The 23021-nt window shown below is 41.3% G+C and overlaps 1 protein-coding gene across 2 annotated transcripts in view; it reads right to left on the bottom strand.

Annotated features, from left to right (window-relative positions):
* Positions 1-8873: 8873 nt before the first annotated feature.
* The window catches only part of rnpepl1 (arginyl aminopeptidase like 1), a 34984-nt gene continuing 20836 nt past the window's right edge, over positions 8874-23021 (bottom strand). For both annotated transcript variants that reach the window (XM_055879352.1, XM_055879351.1), the window contains 7 exons: positions 22713-22948; positions 22192-22305; positions 21934-22046; positions 21702-21810; positions 21317-21541; positions 20898-21040; positions 8874-12419 (listed from right to left, as the gene is read on the bottom strand). In XM_055879352.1, coding sequence (XP_055735327.1) covers positions 12126-12419; positions 20898-21040; positions 21317-21541; positions 21702-21810; positions 21934-22046; positions 22192-22305; positions 22713-22948 — 1234 coding nt within the window. In that variant the 3' untranslated portion in view covers positions 8874-12125. The remainder of the gene's footprint in view (positions 12420-20897; positions 21041-21316; positions 21542-21701; positions 21811-21933; positions 22047-22191; positions 22306-22712; positions 22949-23021) is intronic.

The following is a 23021-nucleotide window of genomic DNA, read 5'->3' as shown; positions in this document are numbered from 1 at the left end:
TGGAGAGCCTCGGAGCAGGCAGGCACACGACCTTGATGCCGTGGGGAAATTCGAGACATTATCAAGGGCTTCTCAAATTGTGAATGAGAGACTGACGAAATATGTACAGCCTGCGCAAAAAAACAAAGCAGTACTCATGCCTTTCAAGATACTTTTTTTTCAAATCATCATTAGATTCGCATCATGCAGCCTTATAATGTATTAAACATTTAAAAATATATCCCAATGTTTGTATAACAACTAGTTACATTAATAACTCTAAATTAGGCATATGCAGTTGAAGTCGGAAGTTTACATACACCTTAGCCAAATACATTTAAATTCAGTTTTTCACAATTCCTGACATTTAATCCTAGTAAAAATCCCCTGTCTAAGGTCAGTTAGGATCACCACTTTATTTTAAGAATGTAAAATGTCAGAATAAAAGTAGAGATAATGATTTATTTCAGCTTTTATTTAATCACATTCCCAGTGGGTCAGAAGTTTACATACACTCAATTAGTATTTGGTAGCATTTCCTTTAAATTCTCTAGGATAGGGGGCAGCATTTTCACTTTGGATGAAAAGCGTGCCCAGAGTGAACTGCCTCCTACTCTGTCCCAGATGCTAATATATGCATATTATTATTACTATTGGATATAAAACACTCTGACGTTTCTAAAACTGTTTGAATGATGTCTGTGAGTATAACAGAACTCATATGGCAGGCAAAAACCTGAGAAAAAAATCCTTCCACTAGATGTCAACAGTCTGTAGAACGTTAAATGAAGCCTCTACTGGGATGTGGGGCCGGATGGGAGGTGTTTGAGTCAGTGGTCTGGCAGAGTGCCAGTTCCTGGTCATGCGCATTCCACATGATATCGACTTGCGTTCCATTACTTCTATAGACACAAAGGAATTCTCCGGGTTGGAACGTTATTGAATATTTATGATAACAACATCCTAAAGATTGATTCTCTACTTAGTTTGACAAGTTTATTCGACCTGTAATATAACTTTTTGAAGTTTTCGTCCGACGTTCGCCTGGATCTGCATGAGCGTTTGGATATGTGTACTATACGTGCCAACAGAAGTAGCTACTTGGACATAAATAATGGACATTATCGAACAAAACAACAATTTATTGTGGAACTACAATTCCTGGGAGTGCATTCTGAAGATCATCAAAGGGAAGGGAATATTTATAATGTAATTTCGTATTTCTGTTGACTCCAACATGGTGGAGAAATGTTGTTTATATCTGAGCGCCGTCTCAGATTATTGCATGGTTTGCTTTTTCCATAAAGTTTTTTAAAATCTGACACAGCGGTTGCATTAAGAACAAGTGTATCTTTAATTCTATGTAAAACATGTATCTTTCAAAGTTTATGATGAGTATATCTGTTATTTGATGTGGCTCTCTGCAATTTCTCCGGATATTTTGGAGGCATTTCTGAACATGGCGCCAATGTAAACGGAGATTTGTGGATATAAATATGCACATTATTGAACAAAACATACATATATTGTGTAACATGATATCCTATGAGTGTCATCTGATGAAGATCATCAAAAGTTAGTGATTAATTTTATCTCTATTTCTGCTTTTTGTGACTCCTATCTTTGGCTGGGAAAATGGCTGTGTTTTTCTGTGGTTATGTACTGACCTAACATAATCAATTGGTGTGCTTTTGCCGTAAATCCTTTTTGAAATCAGACATGTTGGCTGGATTCACAACAAGAGTAGCTTTAATTTGGTGTCTTTCATGTGTGATTTCATGAAAGATTGATTTTTATAGTAATTTATTTGAATTTGGCACGCTGCATTTTTACTGGCTTTTGGCCAAGTGGGACGTTAGCGTCCCACATATCCCAGAGAAGTTTTAACTTGGGTCAAACGTTTAGGGTAGCCTTCCACAAGCTTCCCACAATAAATTGTGGGAATTTTGGCCAATTCCTCCTGACAGAGTTGGTGTAACTGAGTCAGGTTTGTAGGCCTCCTTGCTCGCACACGCTTTTTCAGGTCTGCCCACAAATTGCATTGAGGTCAGGGATTTGTGATGGCAACTCCGATACCTTGACTTTGTTGTCCTTACGCCATTTTGCTTGGGGTCATTGTCCATTTGGAAGACCCATTTGCGACCAAGCTTTAACTTCCTGACTGATGTCTTGAGATGTTGCTTCAATATATCCACATAATTTTCCTCATGATGCCATCTATTTTGTGAAGTGCACCAGTCCCTCCTGCAGCAAAGCACCCCCACAACATGATGCTGCCACCCCCATGCTTCACAGTTGGGATGGTATTCTTCGGCTTGCAAGCCTCCCCCTTTTTCCTCCAAACATAACGATGGTCATTATGGCCAAACAGTTCTATTTTTGTTTCATCAGACCAGAGGACATTTCTCCAAAAAGTACAATATTTGTCCCCATGTGCAGTTGCAAACCATAGTCTGGCTTTTTAATGGAGGTTTTGGAGCAGTGTCTTCTTCCTTGCTAAGCAGCCTTTCAGGTTATGTCGATATAGGACTCGTTTTACTGTGGATATAGATACTTTTGTACCTGTTTCCTCCAGCATCTTCACAAGGTCCTTTGCTGTTGTTCTGGGATTGATTTGCACTTTTCTCACCAAAGTACGTTCATCTCTAGGAGACAGAATGCTTTTCCTTCCTGAGTGGTATGACGGCTGCGTGGTCCCATGGTGTTTATACTTGCATACTATTGTTTATACAGATGAATGTGGTACCTTCAGGCATTTGAAAATTGCTCCCAAGGATGATCCCGACTTGTGGAGGTCTACAATTTTTTTCTGAGGTCTTGGCTGATTTCTTTTGATTTTCCCTTGACGTCAAGCAAAGAGGCACTGAATTTGAAGGTAGGAATTGAAATACATCCACAGGTACACCTCCAATTGACTAAAATGATGTCAATTACTCTAACATAAGCTTCTAAAGCCATGACATCATTTTCTGGAATTTCCCAAGCTGTTTAAAGGCACAGTCAACTTAGTGTATGTAAACTTCTGACCCACTGGAATTGTGAAAGTGAAATAATCTGTTTGTAAACAATTGTTGTAAAAATTACTTGTGTCATGCACAAAGTATATGTCTTGCCAAAACTATAGTTTGTTAATTAAGATGAAATTTGTGGAGTGGTTGAAAAACGAGTTTTAATGACTCCAAAATAAGTGTATGTAAACTTCCGACTTCAACTGTATATAGCATTCTGTTTGTGGCAAGAATTTTATATAATAATTGAAATTTAAAAACCTTAAGTGTTAAATCAAGTGTAGTTTTTTTGTATCATATGCCATGGAATTGGTACATCGAAAATCTCCTCCCATTTATTTTGCAACCTCTATGGCACAGCTATCAAAATGTTTGTCATTTTCTATTCATGCCAGTTCCTTTCAGCCAATTTGTATCTTTATCATATGGCAGGAAAACAAGTTCCCTACCTTCTCTCCCTTTTCCACTTGCCTCCTCCATTTTTGTGGTAGTGCTGCAATCAGTTGGTTGTAAATTTGGATTGAGCAGATATTCCCATATATTTTCGTTAACTCCTCCATTTCTATTCATACTATCATTAATAAATATAATACAATTTGCAAAAAAAATCCATAAAAGTATTGCATTTTTTTTTTAAATCAGTGTATTTGAGTTTAACCATGACATTTGTTGTAATTGTTGTTTTTGTTGTTCTATCTTTTCTGGAGGATAAAACTGAAATTGTAACCAGCTTTGTATGGCTTGTTGAAGAAAGGGTGATACTTTAAACAAAATTTTACTTTCAATGTCAGAAATGAGAAGTTGTAATCCTTATAAAAGGCAAAAGGGCAATTTTTGAACAAAGGATGAGACTTTCTTAATAATCTACTGGAGAACCATTTTGGGTTTAAGTATAATTTATGTATGAGTGAAGCTTTTAGTGAGAGGTTTAAAGCTGAATAATTTTAGCCCCCCAAACTCATATTCATTGTACAAATAGGCACGTGCAATTTTGTCTGTCTTAGCATTCCAAATAAAATGAAATATGTTTTGCTCATATGATTTAAAAAGCGAGTCATCTGGAGTAGGCAGTGCCGTTAGTAAGTAAACTGTGACCAAAGAGTTAATCAATGTGATTTTTCCCATAAATAGACAAGTATTTACTTCTCCATGGTTGCAGAATATTATCTATTTTTGCTAACTTTCTATTGAAATTAATTGTGGTAAGTTAATTTATATTTTTTGAGATGTGAATACCAAATACACTAATGGTCAAAAGTTTTAGAATACCTACTCATTCAAGGGTTTTTCTTTATTTTGACTATTTTCTACATTACAACCCAGATGGGATGGTGTATCGCTGAAGAATGCGGTGGTAGCCATGCTGGTTAAGTGTTTCTTGAATTCTAAATAAATCAGACAGTGTCACGAGCAAAGCACACCCACACCATAACACCTCCATGCTTTACGGTGGGAAATACACATGTGGAGATCATCCGTTCACCCACACCGTGTATCACAAAGACACATCGTTTGGAACCAAAAATCTCTAACTTTGACTACAGACCAAAGGACAAATTTCCACGGTCTAATGTCCATTGCTCATGTTTCTTGGCCCAAGCAAGTCTCTTTTTCTTATTGGTGTCCTTTAGTAGTGGTTTCTTTGCCATTTCTGAGGCTGGTAACTCTAATGAACTTATTCTCTGCAGCAGCGGTAACTCTGGGTCTTCCATTCCTGTGGCGGTCCTCATGAGCCAGTTTTATAATAGCGCTTGATGGTTTTTGTGACTGCACTTTCAAAGTTCTTGAAATGATCCGCATTGACTGACCTTCATGTCTTAAAGTAATGACGAACTGTCGTTTCTCTTTGCTTATTTGAGCTGTTCTTCCAATAATATGGACTTGGTTTGTTACCAAATTGGACTTTCTTCTGTATACCACCCCTACCTTGTCACAACACAACTGATTGGCTCAAATGCATTAAGGAAAGACATTCCACAAAGTAACTTTTAAGATGGCACACCTGTTAATTGAAATGCATTCCAGCTGACTACTTCATGAAGCTGATTGAGAGAATGCCAAGAGTGTGCAAAGCTGTCATCAATGCAAAGGGTGGCTATTTGAAGAATCTCAAATATAAAATATATGTAATTTTCTTTTGATTACTACATTATTCTATATGTGTTATCTCACAATTTTGATGTCTTCACTATTATTTTTGTAGATGTATAAAAAAGTAAAAATAAATAAAAACCCTTGAATGAGTAGGTGTTCTAAAACTTTTGACCGGTAGTGTATGTCTACTTCATCATCTGCCCATTTTAATGGTAAACTACAAGGTAGTGTAAAAAAAGTGTAGCGATCCAATACGTAATATGGTACACTTGTCATAATTAGGTTTTAATCCAGAGACGCTAGAAAAGGGATCAAGATCTTCAATGAGACTGTGCAGGGATCCAGATTGCGGACTTAAGAAAAAACTCCCCTGGATTTCTAACCCCTTAATGTTCTTGTTGGATCTAATTCTAATAGCTAGCATTTCAATGGCCATAATAAATAGATATGGAGACAACAGATAGCCTTGTTTCACTCCTCTTAAAAGCTCAATACTTTCTGAGAAGTTATTTACATCTGTTGTTTCTGTACATAACTTTAACCCATTGTATAAGCAATTCACTTCCTCTATTTCCTTTATTAGTCTAATCTCTTGACCTGAATTGCTTTCGTTTTAATGATGAGTATTGTATTTAATTGCCTCTAAAAGTACATTTGAAAGTGTCACATACAATATGGGGATCTGCTGTACCTATGTTGTACAAAAAAAGTAAATTATGAGTTATTTTGTATTAGTTAAGAACAAATTGTCATCCAATAGGCTTTGATAAAATTTCCAATGTTCCCGTCCACGTGGAATTTTGTAAGAGTTATATGGAGGCCAATTAGATTGTGGTCTGATCGTATTCGGTTTCCTACTAGTACTTTGACTTTTTTGATGCCAGCAAGAACGAGACTAGGAAGTAATCAAGACTGCAAGCTTGATAAAGCCTCCATATATATCTCACTAGGTCAGGGTTTTTCAACCTTTATATATCTACTAGTTCTAATGTATCCATGATCTTTGATCTCCTTCAGTGCTTGAGGGTGATAGTTTGTAGAGTGATTTCCTTTACGATCTATTGAGGTACTTAAAACCGTTTTATCATCTCCCACCATAATAGATTCATACGTTGCTTGTGAGCTCAATAGATTATTATATATATATTTTCAAAAAGTGTGGATCATCATTATTTGGCCCATTTCGATTAATTAGCCAGATCTGTTTTTGGTTCAATAGCATATTTAAAATAATCCATCTTCCTTGCGAATCTGTTTCCACAGTTTGCACAATCGGATCAAAATTTGTATTAATTAGTAATCACAACTTTTGAGTTTCTTTGTACATGACAAAAATATATTTCTCCCTCCGAGTCCTTTTTCCACCCAACCTCAACTATATTTGTAAAATGAGTTTCCTGTAAACAATAGATATTATATTCTTTCTCTTTTAGCCATGTAAAAATTTATATTTTTTTATCATCTGCAAAGCCATTACAATTATAACTTGCTATACTTATTTCCCCACTTACCATAATGGTACCCACGTTTCAATTATACTTACCACAACCAATGTTTGTAAACTTACCATTAAAAAGCACCATGATGATTAAGTGTACATATAGCTGTACCATAATAATTTTCACTGTTAAGCATACTGTAGCTGCAACTGTGTAAACCTCCAATTGTCCTAATATTCCACCCACTAAAACCTCCCCCCATATCTAGGTCTGTTGTCACTAAGACCATCAGACCATCTCCCTGACTATTGACGCACATTTGCGTCCTAAATCAAACCCTTGGCCGACAATTGGCGTTGGCCAATTATATATGAAATATGAGCAGTCCCATGAAAACATAAATATCTGAGGCTGCTTACGACAACTAACCAAATAACATGGAAACTTGCAGAAAAAAATAAATAGTTCCAACAATAGATATGAATAGAAATAATAACAGTACAATATTATAAATGCATGCTCATATTAGCAAGTCCTAGCAAGGCTATAAGCATGTCAGCCCAGTCTGCTCAGTTCATTGGATTCAATTGTTAGAACATTTTTGGATAAAATGAAGACAAAACGACCTAAATATATCGCAAGACCAGTCCTTTTTTATGTCCATTACATGCAAGACATATGTCACGTAGTCCTCATTATATCCTGTTGTATTCCGACCAAAAAAAGAAGAAGGAAAAAATATTTATATTACATTTTATCTTAAAAGATCCGATTCACATCGGCGAACAAGGGCTGCACTATATAACAGCTTTTAAGTCATAATATACCCGACCTCTACAATTAGGCCATATCATATTCAACTAAAAAAAAAAACTTGGTATTTCTAATGTACAATCTTCAAATTAAATAAAAAAATCATAAAGAAAAAAGGTCAGACTTACCCATCTTCGCCTTCCCCTAAATCAAAACCTGATATTACGTCCATATAGTCCAGAGTTCCATATTGCCTAAATAGAAAAAGGTTAAGTTCATCACACCCATTCTGCATTACCATAAATCAAACTTTATTTTAAGTCCACGGCTCCATACTGCATGAATGTACAACATTTATATTAAAATAATAATAACCTAGTATTTGCAAAAAAATATTTGGGTAAAAAAAACGAATTCATCCATATTTGTACTGTGTAATGCGGTGCAAATATGGAGGTAGCTATCATCACTCAGCCACGTTGTAACCCCCGAGTCCTTGAACATTTGGTTGTTTACATATAATTTATCGAGGACTAGACGAACTAAGGCCTCAACCTCCCCCAGTAGTCCAGGCAATAGATCCAGTTTTTTTAACTGCTCGCTCATGCTTGTAAGCAATGCTTCATCTTCTGGAGAAATGGTTATAAAATCAGTCCCCCTCCAATGTTAAGTTTGACATTTTAGACCACTGCTTCCCTCCGGTTTCGCTCGCAGAACTCGAGGAAAGGTCACGCTGCCACCTGATCAACCCATGACGTCTTAACCTTGTCTTAGCAAACCAACTGACTAGCCAGTCTATGATATGTTACGATAACCACTGTTTGCCTGGATTTAATTAGTTATCGTTTTTCTAGAGCTCCGACCTGAAGATCACTGACGTCATGATTAGACCAAGTTCCCAGTTGTCTTGACCTCACTGAAGTCATGCTGGATTGACAGCATGGCCAATGTATTCCAATTTTTCTGAACCATAGTGTTGCATGTTTATCCAGAGAACGCCAGACTTTGATGACAAAATTTGCCCACAAGGACCGCTGCCCCAACTTCCTGTTCAAGTGAGCACAACACAACAAGTCCAACATGTCTTGTATTTTACTGCATAAATTATGTAATATGCCCGGGAGATATGTATACTGTAGCTAAGAAAGTAATACTAAGTGTATGTTCTGTAGTAAGCTGTTAGTAGCCCATGTGCCTCACCCAAATCATTTGGTCGCTATCCCCCTCATAATTTAGCCTACTGTTCTGACTTGGTGGTGCACATGTAGCCTATATACCCTGTTTTAGAGAAATGTAATCATCAAATATTGTAAGAGCTTTCATTGTCTGATTATATGCCCCCTTTATTTAAGTGCAGCTTGACTAACAATGGTTTTAGGAAACTGCTCGAAGATTTAACGATGAATTTAAGACTAAGATGCTTTTGGGAAACTGGGCCCAAGTGCCATACAGATGCCAACACAAGGCCTATAGGATAAAACCCATCAGTGCGCCCTCTTGTGGACTAGTAGGCCTACATAACCTGAGTTGACACGTTTCCCCTTTTCACTCACAATATCAACGCAGTTTGTTTTGAAAAGCACCAGTCTAGAGGCAAACGTCAATGTTGAGTCTCAATGCTTTTTTATTACTTGTAAAACATCGGAGACAAACCTGCTAGGCTATCCCCTCTGTGTTGTACAGTAACAATATTGTACATTAGGTAAGGCATCGGAGGATAGCTGAAGACTGCCGGTACAGTCACTGTTAAACAATGTAATCTCATTTTATCATCAAAACACAAACATTCTGCCCCTCACATTTCTATGCTGAGAGGTTCACAATTCATAAATAATAATGTTGGGAGGAAACGTTAAAACAAAACGTGTACAAAATCAGTTAACATTTCAGCCCAGCTATTCATTAATACGTCATTGACATACACCCCACCCCTCTCTTTAGTCAATCACAGAATCAAAATTACCTGTAGCTTTGGAAATGGCAATCACGCCTGAACGAGAGAAGTCCAGAAGGCAGACACTGTCACTGTTGACAAGGGTCGCGTTCAGGAGGGTGCCACGTTCTATATAGCCGACAACGATTCCCTATTCTTCAGGACAAAGTTGCATGTCTGTTCAATAAATTCTTATCTGAAGGTCCTGTAAAGTTGCACGCCACCTGGGTAGGTGGATGCACGTCAAAGGACTGAACGCGACCCAGACGAATAGCAGAGCTCCAGTTTGAAGGCACGTGTGACCTTAACCTCTCCCTTCTCGACATCTCTACGGGAGAGGGTTTTGCACTGTGGGGGCTGCGTCTCAATAGTGTAAAGTAGTAGGCCTACCAACCTTCCCTACTTAAGACAGTTGATAAGTAAAAGCAAAGTTGTCAAAGAAGCCCAATCTATCATTGAGCCGATTGGACTTTCATTTCAGTAAATGTTCAATTCTTTCAGATAAGTGCAGATGAGGGCAAGGAGACGAGGCGAGGAAGGCTGTTTAGACTACTGAGACACAGCCCAGGTGTAAAGGGAAGAGAGTGAGCGGGGGGAATTCCACTTCTATTCCTGGATAAGCCTTCCTGTTGGATATTCCAAATGTGGAAATAATCTATTGTAATTATTAAAAGGCAGGGTTAAAGTGTGTAGTGTTTAACGGAGCATACAGAGGCTTGAGTCCCAAATGCTATGGGCCCTGGGCTCCATTGTGTCATTCCTATGTAGTGTACTACTTTTGACCATAGCCCCATCTATGGTAGCGGTTCCCGAACCTATCCGCAGGGACCCCCAGCCATTCTATGCATTTGATCTATTTCACACCTAGCACACCTGACTCAACTTGTCAACTAACCATCAAGCCCTTGACTTTGTCAATCAGGTGAGCTAGTTCAGGGCTACAACACATTTGTGAGATCTCTTTTCGGGGACCCCCAGACGTTTGAGAACCACTGCCCTATGCAGTCTGATCAAAAGGAGTGCAATATGTAGAGAATAGAGCGCCATTTGGGGCCAGCAGGGCTCTCCTCTCTCAGACTACAGACTGGGCAGAGGGACATTTGGTGGCTCACTCTCTCTGTAAATTAGTCTAGGGCACAAGCTGCAGGCTCATGAAGCCATAATCCTAGCGCTAAGCAGGACACACAACATGTGTGCAAACAGTCAATAGACGGTTACCTCTATTCATGAAGTGCATGCGCACACACACACATATACAACATTGTCGTCCTTCCCAGAGAGGCTTCAAAAGGTTAGCTTACAAAAATCAGACTCAATATATAAATACGCATTTACAGTGCATTCAGAAAGTATTCAGACCCCTTGACTTTTCCACATTTTGTTACGTTACAGCCTTAAATCTAAAATGTATTAAATAAAATGTTTTCCTCATCAATCTACACACAATACCCCGTAATGACAAAGAGAAAACAGATTTTGGGGATTTTTTTTGCAAATTAAAAAAGAAATACCTTATTCAGACCCTTTGCTATGAGACTCGAAATTGAGCTCAAGTGCATCCTGTTTCCATTGACCATCCTTGAGATGTTTCCACCTGTGGTAAATGAAATTGATTGGAAAGGCACACACCTGTCTATATAAGGTCCCACAGGTGACAGTGCATGTCAGAGCAAAAACCAAGCCATGAAGTCGAAGGAATTGTCCGTAGAGCTCAGAAACAGGATTGTGTCGAGGCACAGATCTGGGGAAGGGTATCAACAAATGTCTGCAGCATTGAAGGTCCCCAAGAACACAGTGGACTCCATCATTCTTAAATGGAAGAATTTGGGAACCACTAATAGTCTTCCTAGAGGTGGCTGCCCAGCCAAACTGAGCAATCAGGAGAGAAGGGCCTTGGTCAGGGAGGTGACCAAGAACCAGACAAAAGCCACTCCTTAAAAAGGCACATGACAGCCCGCTTGGATCCTCTGGTCTGGTCTGATGAAACCAAAATTGAACTATTTTGCCTGAATGCCAAGCGACACATCTGGAGGAAACCTGGCATCATCCCTACGCTGAAGCACAGTGGTGGCAGCATCATAATGTGGTGATGTTTTTCAGTGGCAGGGACTGGGAGACTAGTCAGGATCAAGGGAAAGATGAACGGAGCAAAGTAGAGAGATCCTTAATGAAAACCTGCTCCAGAGCTCTCAGGACCTCAGACTGGGGGCGACGGTTCACCTTCCAACAGGACAACGACACTAAGCACACAGCCAAAACAACACAGGGGTGGCTTTGGGACAAGTGTCTGAATGTCCTTGAGTGGCCCATCCAGAGCCCGGATTTGATCCCGATCTAACATCTCTGGAGAGACCTGAAAATAACTGTTCAGCAACGCTCCCCATCCAACATGACAGAACGGGAGAAACTCCCCAAATGCAAGTGTCAAGCTTGTAGCGCCATACCCAAGAAGACTCGATGCTGTAATCACTGTCAACGGTGCTTCAACAAAGTACTGAATAAAGGGTCTGAATAGTTATGTTTTCATATTTTTAATACATTTGCAAAAATGTCTAAAAAAAACAGTTTTTGCTTTGTCATTGAGGTATTGTGTGTAGATAGATGAGAGAAAAAAACGATTGAATACATTTTAGAATAAGGCTGTAACGTAACAAAAGGTGGAAAAAGTCAAGGTGTCTGAATACTTTCCGAATGCACTGTACACACACAGTGTGCATATGTGTGTAACTGTGTGTGCATGTGTATGAACCCGGTGGTCTTTTGTCACTCACTGTCAGTCTCAGTCAAGCACAGATGATGTTTGGCTGAAACTGCAGTCATTTCAAGTCTTACAGTTCTTCACCTTTTCAACATGCCACCCCCTTCTCTCTCTGTCTCTCTCACAGTGCATGTATGTCTCTCTTCTCTTCTACCGGCCGCTCAGGCGGACACGTTGACGTCACGTAGTGCGATAGTACCAGTTGTGGGGGGGTCGGCGGGCCCCAGTTGGTCACTGGGGGTGGGGCTGGGTGAAGAGGGGGTGGGGTGTAGTAGGGAGGGGACAGAGCTTGTGGGAGTGGGTAAGGCACTGGTCTGGAACAGGATCTGCTGGAGTGTCCGTCGGAGGTTGGGGTGGAGGCGGGCCTGTGTCTGGTAGAACACCTCAGCTGCAAAGCACTTCATCACCCCGGAACAAAGGTCCTCGTACAACGGGACCGTGTACATCCTCGACGTCTGATGAGATAAAAAATACCAGCTAAGGTTTAAATTGTATTGCTGTTATATTATTATTTTTTTTTAAGTCATTTGTCTTTGGCACTTACAGGTAGGTAAAAAGTGACATAAAAGCTCTGCCGCCTAGAGGTCGACACGTAAGCTTGAATACATATTTTTATAAGATACTGGCAAGATATTACCAAATTGCTAAAAGCAGACACAGATGTGCAAGTGCTTAAAAAAGATATATATATTAGACATACAACATACATAATAGCATTACACACAGTGTCATTATATACAGATTAGTCCAGCAAACTCTTATAGAGAATGTTAACAGCTGAGGGGAGACGCCATTTGGCCATGACACGAGTATCTGGCCTGCTCCACTAGACTCCTAACTTTTGCAGAGTGTGAGACTCCCCTATTCATTTCAATAATTCCTGCCCTGCTTTTCTAAAGTCTTCAAAAGCCAAGTGAACAAACAGATCACCGACCATTTCGAATCCCACCGTACCTTCTCCGCTATGCAATCTTGTTTCTAAGCTAGTCACGGGTGCACCTCAGCCACGCTCAAGATACTAAACGATATCATTACTGCCATCGATAAGAGACAATACTGTGCAGCTGTATTCATCAACCTGGCCAAGGCTTTCGACTCTGTCAATCACCGTATTCTTATCGACAGCCCTGGCTTCTCTAATGACTGCCTCGCCTGGTTCACAAACTACTTCTCAGATAGAGTTCAGTGTGTCAAATCGGAGGGCCTGTAGTCCGGACCTCTGGTAGTCTCTATGGGGGTGCCACAAGGTTCAATTCTCGGGCCGACTCTTTTCTCTGTATATATCAATAATGTCGCTCTTGCTGCAGGGGATTCTTTGATCCACCTCTACGCAGACAACACCATTCTGTACACGTCTGGCCCTTCTTTGGACACTGTGTTAACAAACCTCCAAACGAGCTTCAACGCCATACAACACTCCTTCCGTGGCCTCCAACTGCTCTTAAATGCTAGGAAAACAAAATGCATGCTCTTCAACCGTTCGCTGCACGCACCTGCCCACCCGCCCGAAAAGCATCACTACTCTGGACGTTCTGACTAAGAATATGTTGATATTCTTCAACCGTTCGCTGCACGCACCTGCCCACCCGCCCGAAAAGCATCACTACTCTGGACGGTTCTGACTAAGAATATGTTGACAACTATAAATACCCAGGTGTCTAGTTAGACTGTAAACGCTCCTTCCAGACTCACATTAAACATCTCCAATTCAAAGTTAAATCTAGAATCAGCTTCCTATTTCAAAACAAAGCCTCCTTCACTCATGCTGCCAAACATAACCTCGTAAAACTAAATATCATACAGATCCTTGACTTTGGCGATGTCATTTACAAAACAGCTTCCAACACTCTACTTATCAAATTGGATGCAGTCTATCACAGTGCCATCCGTTTTGACACCAAAGCCCCATATACTACCCACCACTGCGACCTGTATGCTCTCGTTTGCTGGTCCTCGCCACATATCCGTCGCCAAACCCACTGGCTCCAGGTCATCTATACATTTTTGCTAGGTAAAGCTCCGCCTTATCTCAGCTCACTGGTCAACATAGCAACACCCACCCGTAGCACGCGCTCCAGCAGGTATATTTAACTGGTCAACCCCAAAGTCAACGCCGCCTTTCCTTCCAGTTCTCTGCTGCCAATGACTGGAACGAATTGCAAAAATCACTGAAGTTGGAGACTTATACCTCCCTCAGTAACTTTAAGCGTCAGCTGTCAGAGCAGCTTACCGATCACTGCAGCTGTACACAGTCCATCTGTAAATAGCCCATCCAACCAACTACCTACAGTTGAAGTCAGAAGTTTACATACACTTAGGTTGGAGTAATTAAAACGCGTTTTTCAACTACTCCACAAATTTCATTTTAACAAACTGTCATTTTGGCAAGTCGGTGAGGACATCTACTTTGTGCATGACACAAGTAATTTTTACAACAATTATTTAGACAGATTATTTTACTTATAATTCACTGTATAGCAATTCCAGTGGGTCAGAAGTTTACATACACTAAGTTGACTGTGCCTTTAAACAGCTTGGAAAATTCCAGAAAATTATGTAATGGCTTTAGAAGCTTCTGAAACACCTGAAGGTACCATGTTCATCTGTACAAACAATAGTATGCAAGTATAAACACCATGGGACCACGCAGCCGTCATACCGCTCAGGAAGGAGACGCGTTCTGTCTCCTAGAGATGAATGTATTTTGGTGCGAAAAGTGCAAATCAATCCCAGAACAACAGCAAAGGACTTGTGAAGATGCTGGAGGAAACGGGTACAAAAGCATCTATATCCACTGTAAAACGAGTCCTATATTTTTTTACCTTTATTTAACTAGGCAAGTCAGTTAAGAACAAATTCTTATTTTACAGTGACGGCCTACCCCGGCCAAACCATCCCCTAACCCAGACGACATTGGGCCAATTGTGCGCTGCCCTATGGGACTCCCGATCGCGGCCGGTTGTGATACAACCAGGGTCTGTAGTGACATCTCTAGCACTGAGATGCAGTGCCTTAGACTGTGCACCACTCGGGAGCCCGATTAGTTGACTTACAAAAATCTAGCTGCAGATTCTACCTTATTGAATTAATTACAGATCTTGAATGGATTATGGTCATCGTAGTTAATTACCTTTACTGCGCTAAACTGTGGGCACCCCTTCAAATGAGTGGATTTGCCTATTTCAGCCACACCCGTTGCTGACAGGCAGGGGTGCAACTTTCACTGGCGCTGCTTTCACATTCTGAAATTGCATTTTTGTCCCGCCCAGTTTTATCATTGGAATGTGGTACAAAACTAGGCAACGGTGTGCTTTAGGACCATGCGGATGGCTTCGATTGGTCGGGAAGGATGTTTGGAGTTTTGATCCGACTGGACACACCTACTCATTCAAGGGTTTTCCTTATTTTTACTATTTTCTACATTGTAGAATACTAGTGAAGACATCAAAACTATGACATTGTCCAATTTGTAAGTCACTCTGGATAAGAGCGTCTGCTAAATGACTTAAATGTAAATGTAAATAACACATATGGAATCATGTAGTAACCAAAAAAAAAGTGTTAAACAAATCTAAATATATTTTATTTGAGATTCTTCAAAGTAGCCACCCTTTGCCTTAATGACCGCTTTGCACACTCTTGGCATTCTCTCAACCAGCTTCATGAGGAATGCTTTTCCAACAGTCTTGAAAGAGTTCCCACATATGCTGAGAACTTGTTGGCTGCTTTTCCTTCACTCTGCGATCGAACTCATCCCAAACGGGTGGAGGTCGGGTGAATGTGGAGGCCAGGTCATCTAATGCAGCACTCCATCACTCTCCTTCTTGGTCAAATAGTCCTTACACAGCCTGGAGGTGTGTTTTGGGTCATTGTCCTGTTGAAAAACAAATGATAGCGGCACTAAGCGCAAACCAGGTGGGATGGCGTATCGCTGCAGAATGCTGTGGTAGCCATGCTGGTTAAGTGTGCCTTGAATTCTAAATAAATCATTGATAGTGTCACCAGCAAAGCACCCCACACAATCACACCTCCATGCTTCATGGTAGGAACCACACATGTGGAGATCATCCATTCATCTACTCTGGGTCTCACAAAGACATGGCAGTTGGAACCAAAATTTTCGAATTTGGACTCATCAGACTAAAGGACAGATTTCCACCGTTCTAATGTCCATTGCTCGAGTTTCTTGGCCGAAGCAAGTCTCTTCTTATTATTGGTGTCCTTTTGTAGTGGTTTCTTTGCAGCAATTCGACCATGAAGGCCTGATTCATGCAGTCTCCTCTGAACAGTTGATGTTGAGATGTGTCTGTTACCTGAGCATTTATTTGGGCTGCAATCGGAGGTGCAGTTAATTCTAATGAACTTAACCTCTGCAGCAGAGGTAACTCTGGGTCTTCATTTCCAGAAGCGGTTCTCATGAGAGCTAGTTTCTTCATAGCGCTTGATGGTTTTTGCAACTGTACTTGAAGAAACTTTCACAAAGTTCTTGAAATTTTCCTCATTGACTGACCTTCATGTCTTAAAGGAATGATGGTTTCTCTTTGCTTATTTGAGCTGTTCTTGCCATAATATGGACTTGGTCTTTTACCAAATAGGGCTATCTTCTGTATACCACCCCTACCTTGTCACAACTGATTGGCTCAAATGCATTAATGAAAGAAATTCCACTATTTAACTTTTAACAAGGCACACCTGTTAATTGAAATGCATTCCAGGTGACTACCTCATGAAGCTGGTTGAGAGAATGCCAAGAGTGTACAAAGCTGTCATCAAGGCAAAGGGTGGTTACTTTGAATAATCTGAAGGAAAAAGGAAACCGCACACTGCTCTTGATAGTATCACCGATATTTAATAAGCTTACGTATCGGCCTCACGGCCTTCGTCAGAGCTTTTGTGATTTTTTAAAATTTGCACCCTTATGTAGACCTGGCCCCACCCACATCCGTTCTATACATCGAAGGGGGTTGGAGGCAAAGGAAGAAAAAAAATAAGTGCAACCAAATATAACAATAAGCATTCCATAAGTATTACAAAAGTGTATAAATAAGGCGTATTGAACACGTCTGTAAAACCTCAATGAGGACATAGCAAGTTTTCATTAGTCATTGGGTACATCATCCGAAAAACGTCAGAGTAATCTACAATAGACACATATTTCATGTTCAAATTCACAACATAACATAGGCATTTCATCATTAAGTCCTTTTGGAAATAATGTCTGGAGGGTGAAAATCCAAAACCATTCTCTTTTACTCTAAGTATTATTAATATCTCCTCCCCTGTCTGATATCTTAACTTTCTCTATGCCACAAAATCTAAAGGTGGAAATGTCATGCTTCAGGTCATTGAAATGTACAGCGACTGGATAATCCCTGTCGTTTCTCCTGATTGAACTTTTATGTTCACTGATTCTCTGTTTGAGAGGACGAGAGGTTTCACTTACCACGCGCTGTGCGGTAACTCACTTACCATGCGCTGTGCGAGTACCCTTTCGTTCACACAAGAAGAAGCCAATAAGATTCTTTTTCCTACCTCTAACATGGACAACCCAGTTCCACACTCGACTGTCGAACTCAAAATCCAACTCCAGAGACTCAGAGAGAAAGAAACACGTTTGTTCCTGCATGGCACCATTCTTAGCGAGTATTGGCGCAACAAGCGCATTCCAAGAGGACTGAGAATACAGAAGGAGCCTACAATAAGGGAAAAACTTTCGTTCAGCAATGGGGTGAAATACTCAACAAATGCTCATTAGATTTAATGCTATTAATCGTTGAACATTTGTCAAAGGAAGTGAAAGAAGTTGAAGTTAAGATTAGCGAACATGAGGCTATAATGAAGGAGATTCTAGGCCCTAATTCTACAGCCATAGACGACACGATCAAGCAGTCCATTGGGAAATACAGAGACTCTCTACAAGCAACAAAGATCAAGAAATACCAGCGAGACACAGAGAATTACCAGCTCAACCAGGTGTACGCATGGGAAGGCCCAAGGACAGGAGCACGGAGGCGCCGACGGAGGGACGCACCACTGATCGGGGGACGCAGATATGCAGCAGCGGGAGGACATGGAAACTTGGACACAGAGGCATCCACCGAGAGCGAATTCCCTACAGACAGTGACTCCAGCTACCATGGCACACAGTCCGTTTTTTTAGCCCGGAAGCAACAGAGGGCTCCATGAAAGAAAAGAAACGATGCAGGAGAGGCAAGCAGTCGAAGAGGAGACCAGGAACACAGGCCGAGGACACGGAGCTACAGCGGGACGCGGTAATTAACCTCTCCCAAAAAAATACCTTACTGACGCTCAAGTCTCAGTCTTATCTAAGGGCCTCTCGTTTGTACCTACATGTACAGATAAACCATTCGATACGAAAATAGATCTGTTTAAATTCTTTCGCAAGATTAAACTTAAACATGTGTTTTCGCAAAACAATGATTCGGGCCTAGTAACACATCAAAGAACTGGTACCCATTAGAAGCCCAAAAGTAAATTCTGTCCCATGGTTAACAACTCCTCGATTAATACCTATTGTAGGTTAGTCGAACAAGAAGCCATGTCAGTATATACGAGACAAACAAACCATATTCAGAAGAATCTCACTAGAACTGGCACTCAATGAATTAATGAAAGATTCATCTTTGGTTATAAAACCTGCAGACAAGGGGGGTGCTGTGGTTGTTTTAGACTATGAAAAATACAAAGAAGAAATTCAGAGACAACTCAGCAATGAACGTTTCTATAGAAAACTGAGTGTTGATCCCACACAGGTGTTCCAAAGGGATATATGCTCTAATTTGGAGCAAGCCCTATTAAACAACCTTATCTCAAAACCTGACTATGAATATCTGTGCTGCAAATGTGCCATACGTCCATGCTTATACATTTTACCGAAATTACACAAACCTAAAACACAACAAGGCAACTATCCAGGCAGACCAGTGGTTGCAGGAATAGTCCCAATGCTAGAGCCATTGTCAAACTTTGTAGACGATTTTATTAAATCTCACGTGCAATCATTGCCATCATATGTAAAAGACTCTGTAGACTTCATAAACAAGATCTCACCAATAACGGGTTTAAAAGAAGACTGTATTTTGGTCACATTAGATGTCGAGAGTCTATATACCAGCATTCCCCATGTGGGGGGGCTGGCAGCACTAGCACACTATTTGGGAGACAGAGATACTAATGAATATCCACCAACAAACTTCATTCTAGAGCTGGCTGAATATGTTTTGACATACAACTATTTTAGGTTTGATGATGAATACTACCTCTAAACGAATGGAACATCGATGGGCTCTACATTTGCTCCGAGCTATGCGAACCTCTATATGGGTCTTTTTGAAGAACGTTTTGTTAATAATGAAAACGAGAATCCATTTTTGAATAAAGTCCTGAAGTGGTATCGATATATTGACGACATTTTTTGTATATGGGAAGGAACTGAAGAAGAACTGTCAGATTTTATGGCACTACTCAGACATTGACCCTAATCTCAAATTCACTATTGAACGTGACACGCAACGCGTTCATTATCTCGATATGTGGATTGAGAAATCAAATGGAACCCTGTTTACAACTCTGTATAGAAAAGAAAACGGACAGAAATACTCTATTACAGGGTGACAGCTTCCACCCTGAGCCATTAAAAAGAGGACTTCCAAGAAGCCAGTTTTTCAGACTGCGCCGTTATATGCCACTCCACAGATGATTATCTAGAAAAAGCAGCAGAGATGCACATTAGGTTTCTAAGAAGAGGCTATTCGTCACAATGTGTGGATGAAGCTCATAATTTGGCATTGGAAAAAACACGAGATGAACTGCTACAAAAAAGACCCGCTAAAGCTACAGAACACTCCGTAATGTTCACAACTACATATACTTTGAATTCGCGAAAAGTGGGAACTGTGGTCAAGAAATACTGGCATATTTTATCATCTGACCCAGTTTTGCCGGCTGAATTTAAATATCCACCACTTATTGTGTGTAGGAGAGGTCGCAATTTACACGATAAATTGGTTCATGCCAACTGCCAGCCACAAAAGAAAATCAGCCAAGTTTTTTTACGCCCTCTACCAAATGGTAGCTATAAATGCAGAGGATGCGCACAGTGCAACAATACGATGAAGTGTGAATATTTCTGCCACCCTCACACAGGAAAACGGTTCCAAATAAATGACATTATTAAGTGTTCCACCACCCATGTTATTTACATTATTAAATGTCCATGTGGGCTCTGCTATGTCGGTAAAACCTCTCGTCCTCTCAAACAGAGAATCAGTGAACATAAAAGTTCAATCAGGAGAAACGTCAGGGATTATCCAGTCGCTGTACATTTCAATGACCTGAAGCACGACATTTCTGCCTTTAGATTTTGTGGCATAGAGAAAGTTAAGATATCAGACAGGGGAGGAGATATAGAAGATTATTTGCTTCCAACTTTGTGGTAACAGTTTGGGGAAGTTCCTTTCCTGTTTCAGCATGACAATGCCCCCGTGCACAAAGCGAGGTCTATACAGAAACGTTTTGTCGAGATTGGTGTAGAAGAACTTGTCTGGCCTACAGAGAGCCCTGACCTCAACTCCATTGAACACCTTTGGGGTGAATTGGAACGCCGACTGCGAACCAGGCACTAATCGCACAATATCAGTGCAAAGGAGGCCCATAATTTTGAAATGAGATGTTCGACGAGCAGGTGTCCATATACTTTTGGTCATGTAGTGTATGTAGAATATTGGCCTGTTGGAAACTAAAACTCCCTACTACATTGCTCAGTTTGGAATTTGTTCAGATTTCTCTCTAGAGAAACTGCACATTGAGCTCACAGAAAAAAACCAGAATGAAATGGAATTCAAATAATTGAACCGACTAGGAATAGGGTGCTATTTGGGACGGGCCCTCTCCGTCGTTCAGTCACCACTCACGTGTTTGTGCAGGAAGCCGCGGATGCGGGGCAGGTCCGGGTAGAAGCTGTTCCGCACCACAATCTGCAGCCAGCGGATCCGCACCTCAGCGTTCATCTCATCCAGCTGGGCCGAGTAGCAGCGTGACAACTGACCCATAACCTCTGACACACACAAGCATCCCATCACTCTCTGGGGTAGCTTGATTTACGCAACATTTTACTTGGTACAACGGAACCAATGGAATAGTCCCAGAAAATGCAGAACTTCATGTATTTGAAGCCAGGGCCCATATAAATAAAGCGTAGGAGTGCTAATCAAGGATCAGGTCCCCCCTGTCTATGTCTTACTTATTATTATCTGAAAGGAAAAGCATATCCTAAAATCAGCACTCCTACAGTAACACGCTTGATACATATGGCTCATGGTCTGGTACCTACCGTGTGAGAGGGGCGAGCGGTCCAACAGTCTGTCCAGGAAGAGAACGGTCTGGAAGGTGCTCCAAGAGGAGAGGTTAAAGTTTGCGATGGCCTCAGGGTCCGGGGGTTCGCTGGCCCACAGGTCACACAGACTCTGGACGGGACCGGTCAGAACCCCCCCGGCCGAGAGGTCCGGTTCGCACAGAGGGGGGCCACAACCGTTCAGCCACCGCTCAAATTCCAACCCTGACAGGGAGAAGAGAGAGGAACAAGTATATACCTTCTCAGTTCTGTGGGTTCACACAAAAACAGAGAATAATCTGACAATGCTATCCAGCACTTGAACAAGTTGGGTGGACGTAAATGTCCTTTTCCCATGAACTGGTAATGTGAGTGACAGACTCACCCTCTCTCTGGGCCACACAGCTCTCCTTCAGCTCCGGGAAGAAGCCCAAGAAGAAATCGAGCAGGTCCTGGGCCACAACACTGCTGAACTTAAACTGCTCTATGTAGGCCTGAGAGAACATGACACACTTTCAAATGATGTGGTGTGTGTGTGTGTGTGTGTGTGTGTGTGTGTGTGTGTGTGTGTGTGTGTGTGTGTGTGTGTGTGTGTATCTATGTGTCCATGCGCTTACCCTCAGGAAGCTGTCGAAGCGCTTGACATTGCCACAGAGTTGAGAGAGGTACGAGACGAAGCAAAAGCCTTTCTCATAAGTGAACAAGTTCATCAGACTACTGGGATTAATACCTAAGGGAAGAAAAGAAACAGACGAGGGAGAGAGAATGAAAGACAAGAAAACAGAGTCGTCCTCATTAAAAAAAAAATATGACATATTATTTGTGAAGCACAATTACACAGACTATTTGTGCGTTTATCCATCTTTCACCCGTACCTGGCTCAAATTTGACCTGCAGCTTGCTGACAGGGTTGTTGTCTCCTAGGAGACGCATCTGTCTGTGCAGGGCGTCTAGACGGAACACCGTCTCCAGACAGGTGAAGGCCTCACCTTGGGAAACACAGGGACGAGGGATTAGCTGTTGGCATGTATGTATGTATGTATGTATGTATGTATGTATGTATGTATGTATGTATGTATGTGTATGTGTGTGTGGTGATACACCTCTGTACTTAGGTGTGTATGCTGTATATACACACCATATGCACCATGTGGTGCGGCAGGTAGCCTAGTGGTTAGAGCGTTGGGCCAGTAACCGAAAGGTTGCTGGATCGAATCCCCGAGATGATAAGGTAAACATAGGTCGTTCTGCGCCTGAACAAGGCAGTTGACCCACTGTTCCCTGGTAGGCCATCATTGTAAATAAGAATTTGTTCTTAACTTAAAAGGTAAAAAACTAAAATATATATATGCCTTTGTGCCTAGGTGTGTGTGTGAGCGTGCGTATGTATACACACCGTAGGCCTCGGTAGTGATGCGTCTCTGTGCGTAGGTGGCCAGTCCCTCGCTCAGCCACATCTCTTCCCAGGTGGCGTTGGTGACCGCGTTGCCGAACCAGCCATGGGCAATCTCGTGGATGACGTCGATCAGCAGGAACTCCCGGCTCTCCAGGATGGAGGAGATGATGAAGGTGAGGCAGGGGTTCTCCATGGCCACGATGGGGAACGACGGAGGCAGGAACACTATGTCGTACCTGTGTGTGACCAAGGTGGCGGAATGATACGAGGGTTGTCATGTGGTCGATTCAGGGGTGCTTCCCAAATTAC

Source organism: Salvelinus fontinalis, chromosome 24 (assembly GCF_029448725.1).
Source record: "Salvelinus fontinalis isolate EN_2023a chromosome 24, ASM2944872v1, whole genome shotgun sequence".
Lineage (NCBI taxonomy): Eukaryota > Metazoa > Chordata > Actinopteri > Salmoniformes > Salmonidae > Salvelinus > Salvelinus fontinalis.
This window is presented reverse-complemented; position numbering and strand designations above follow the sequence as displayed.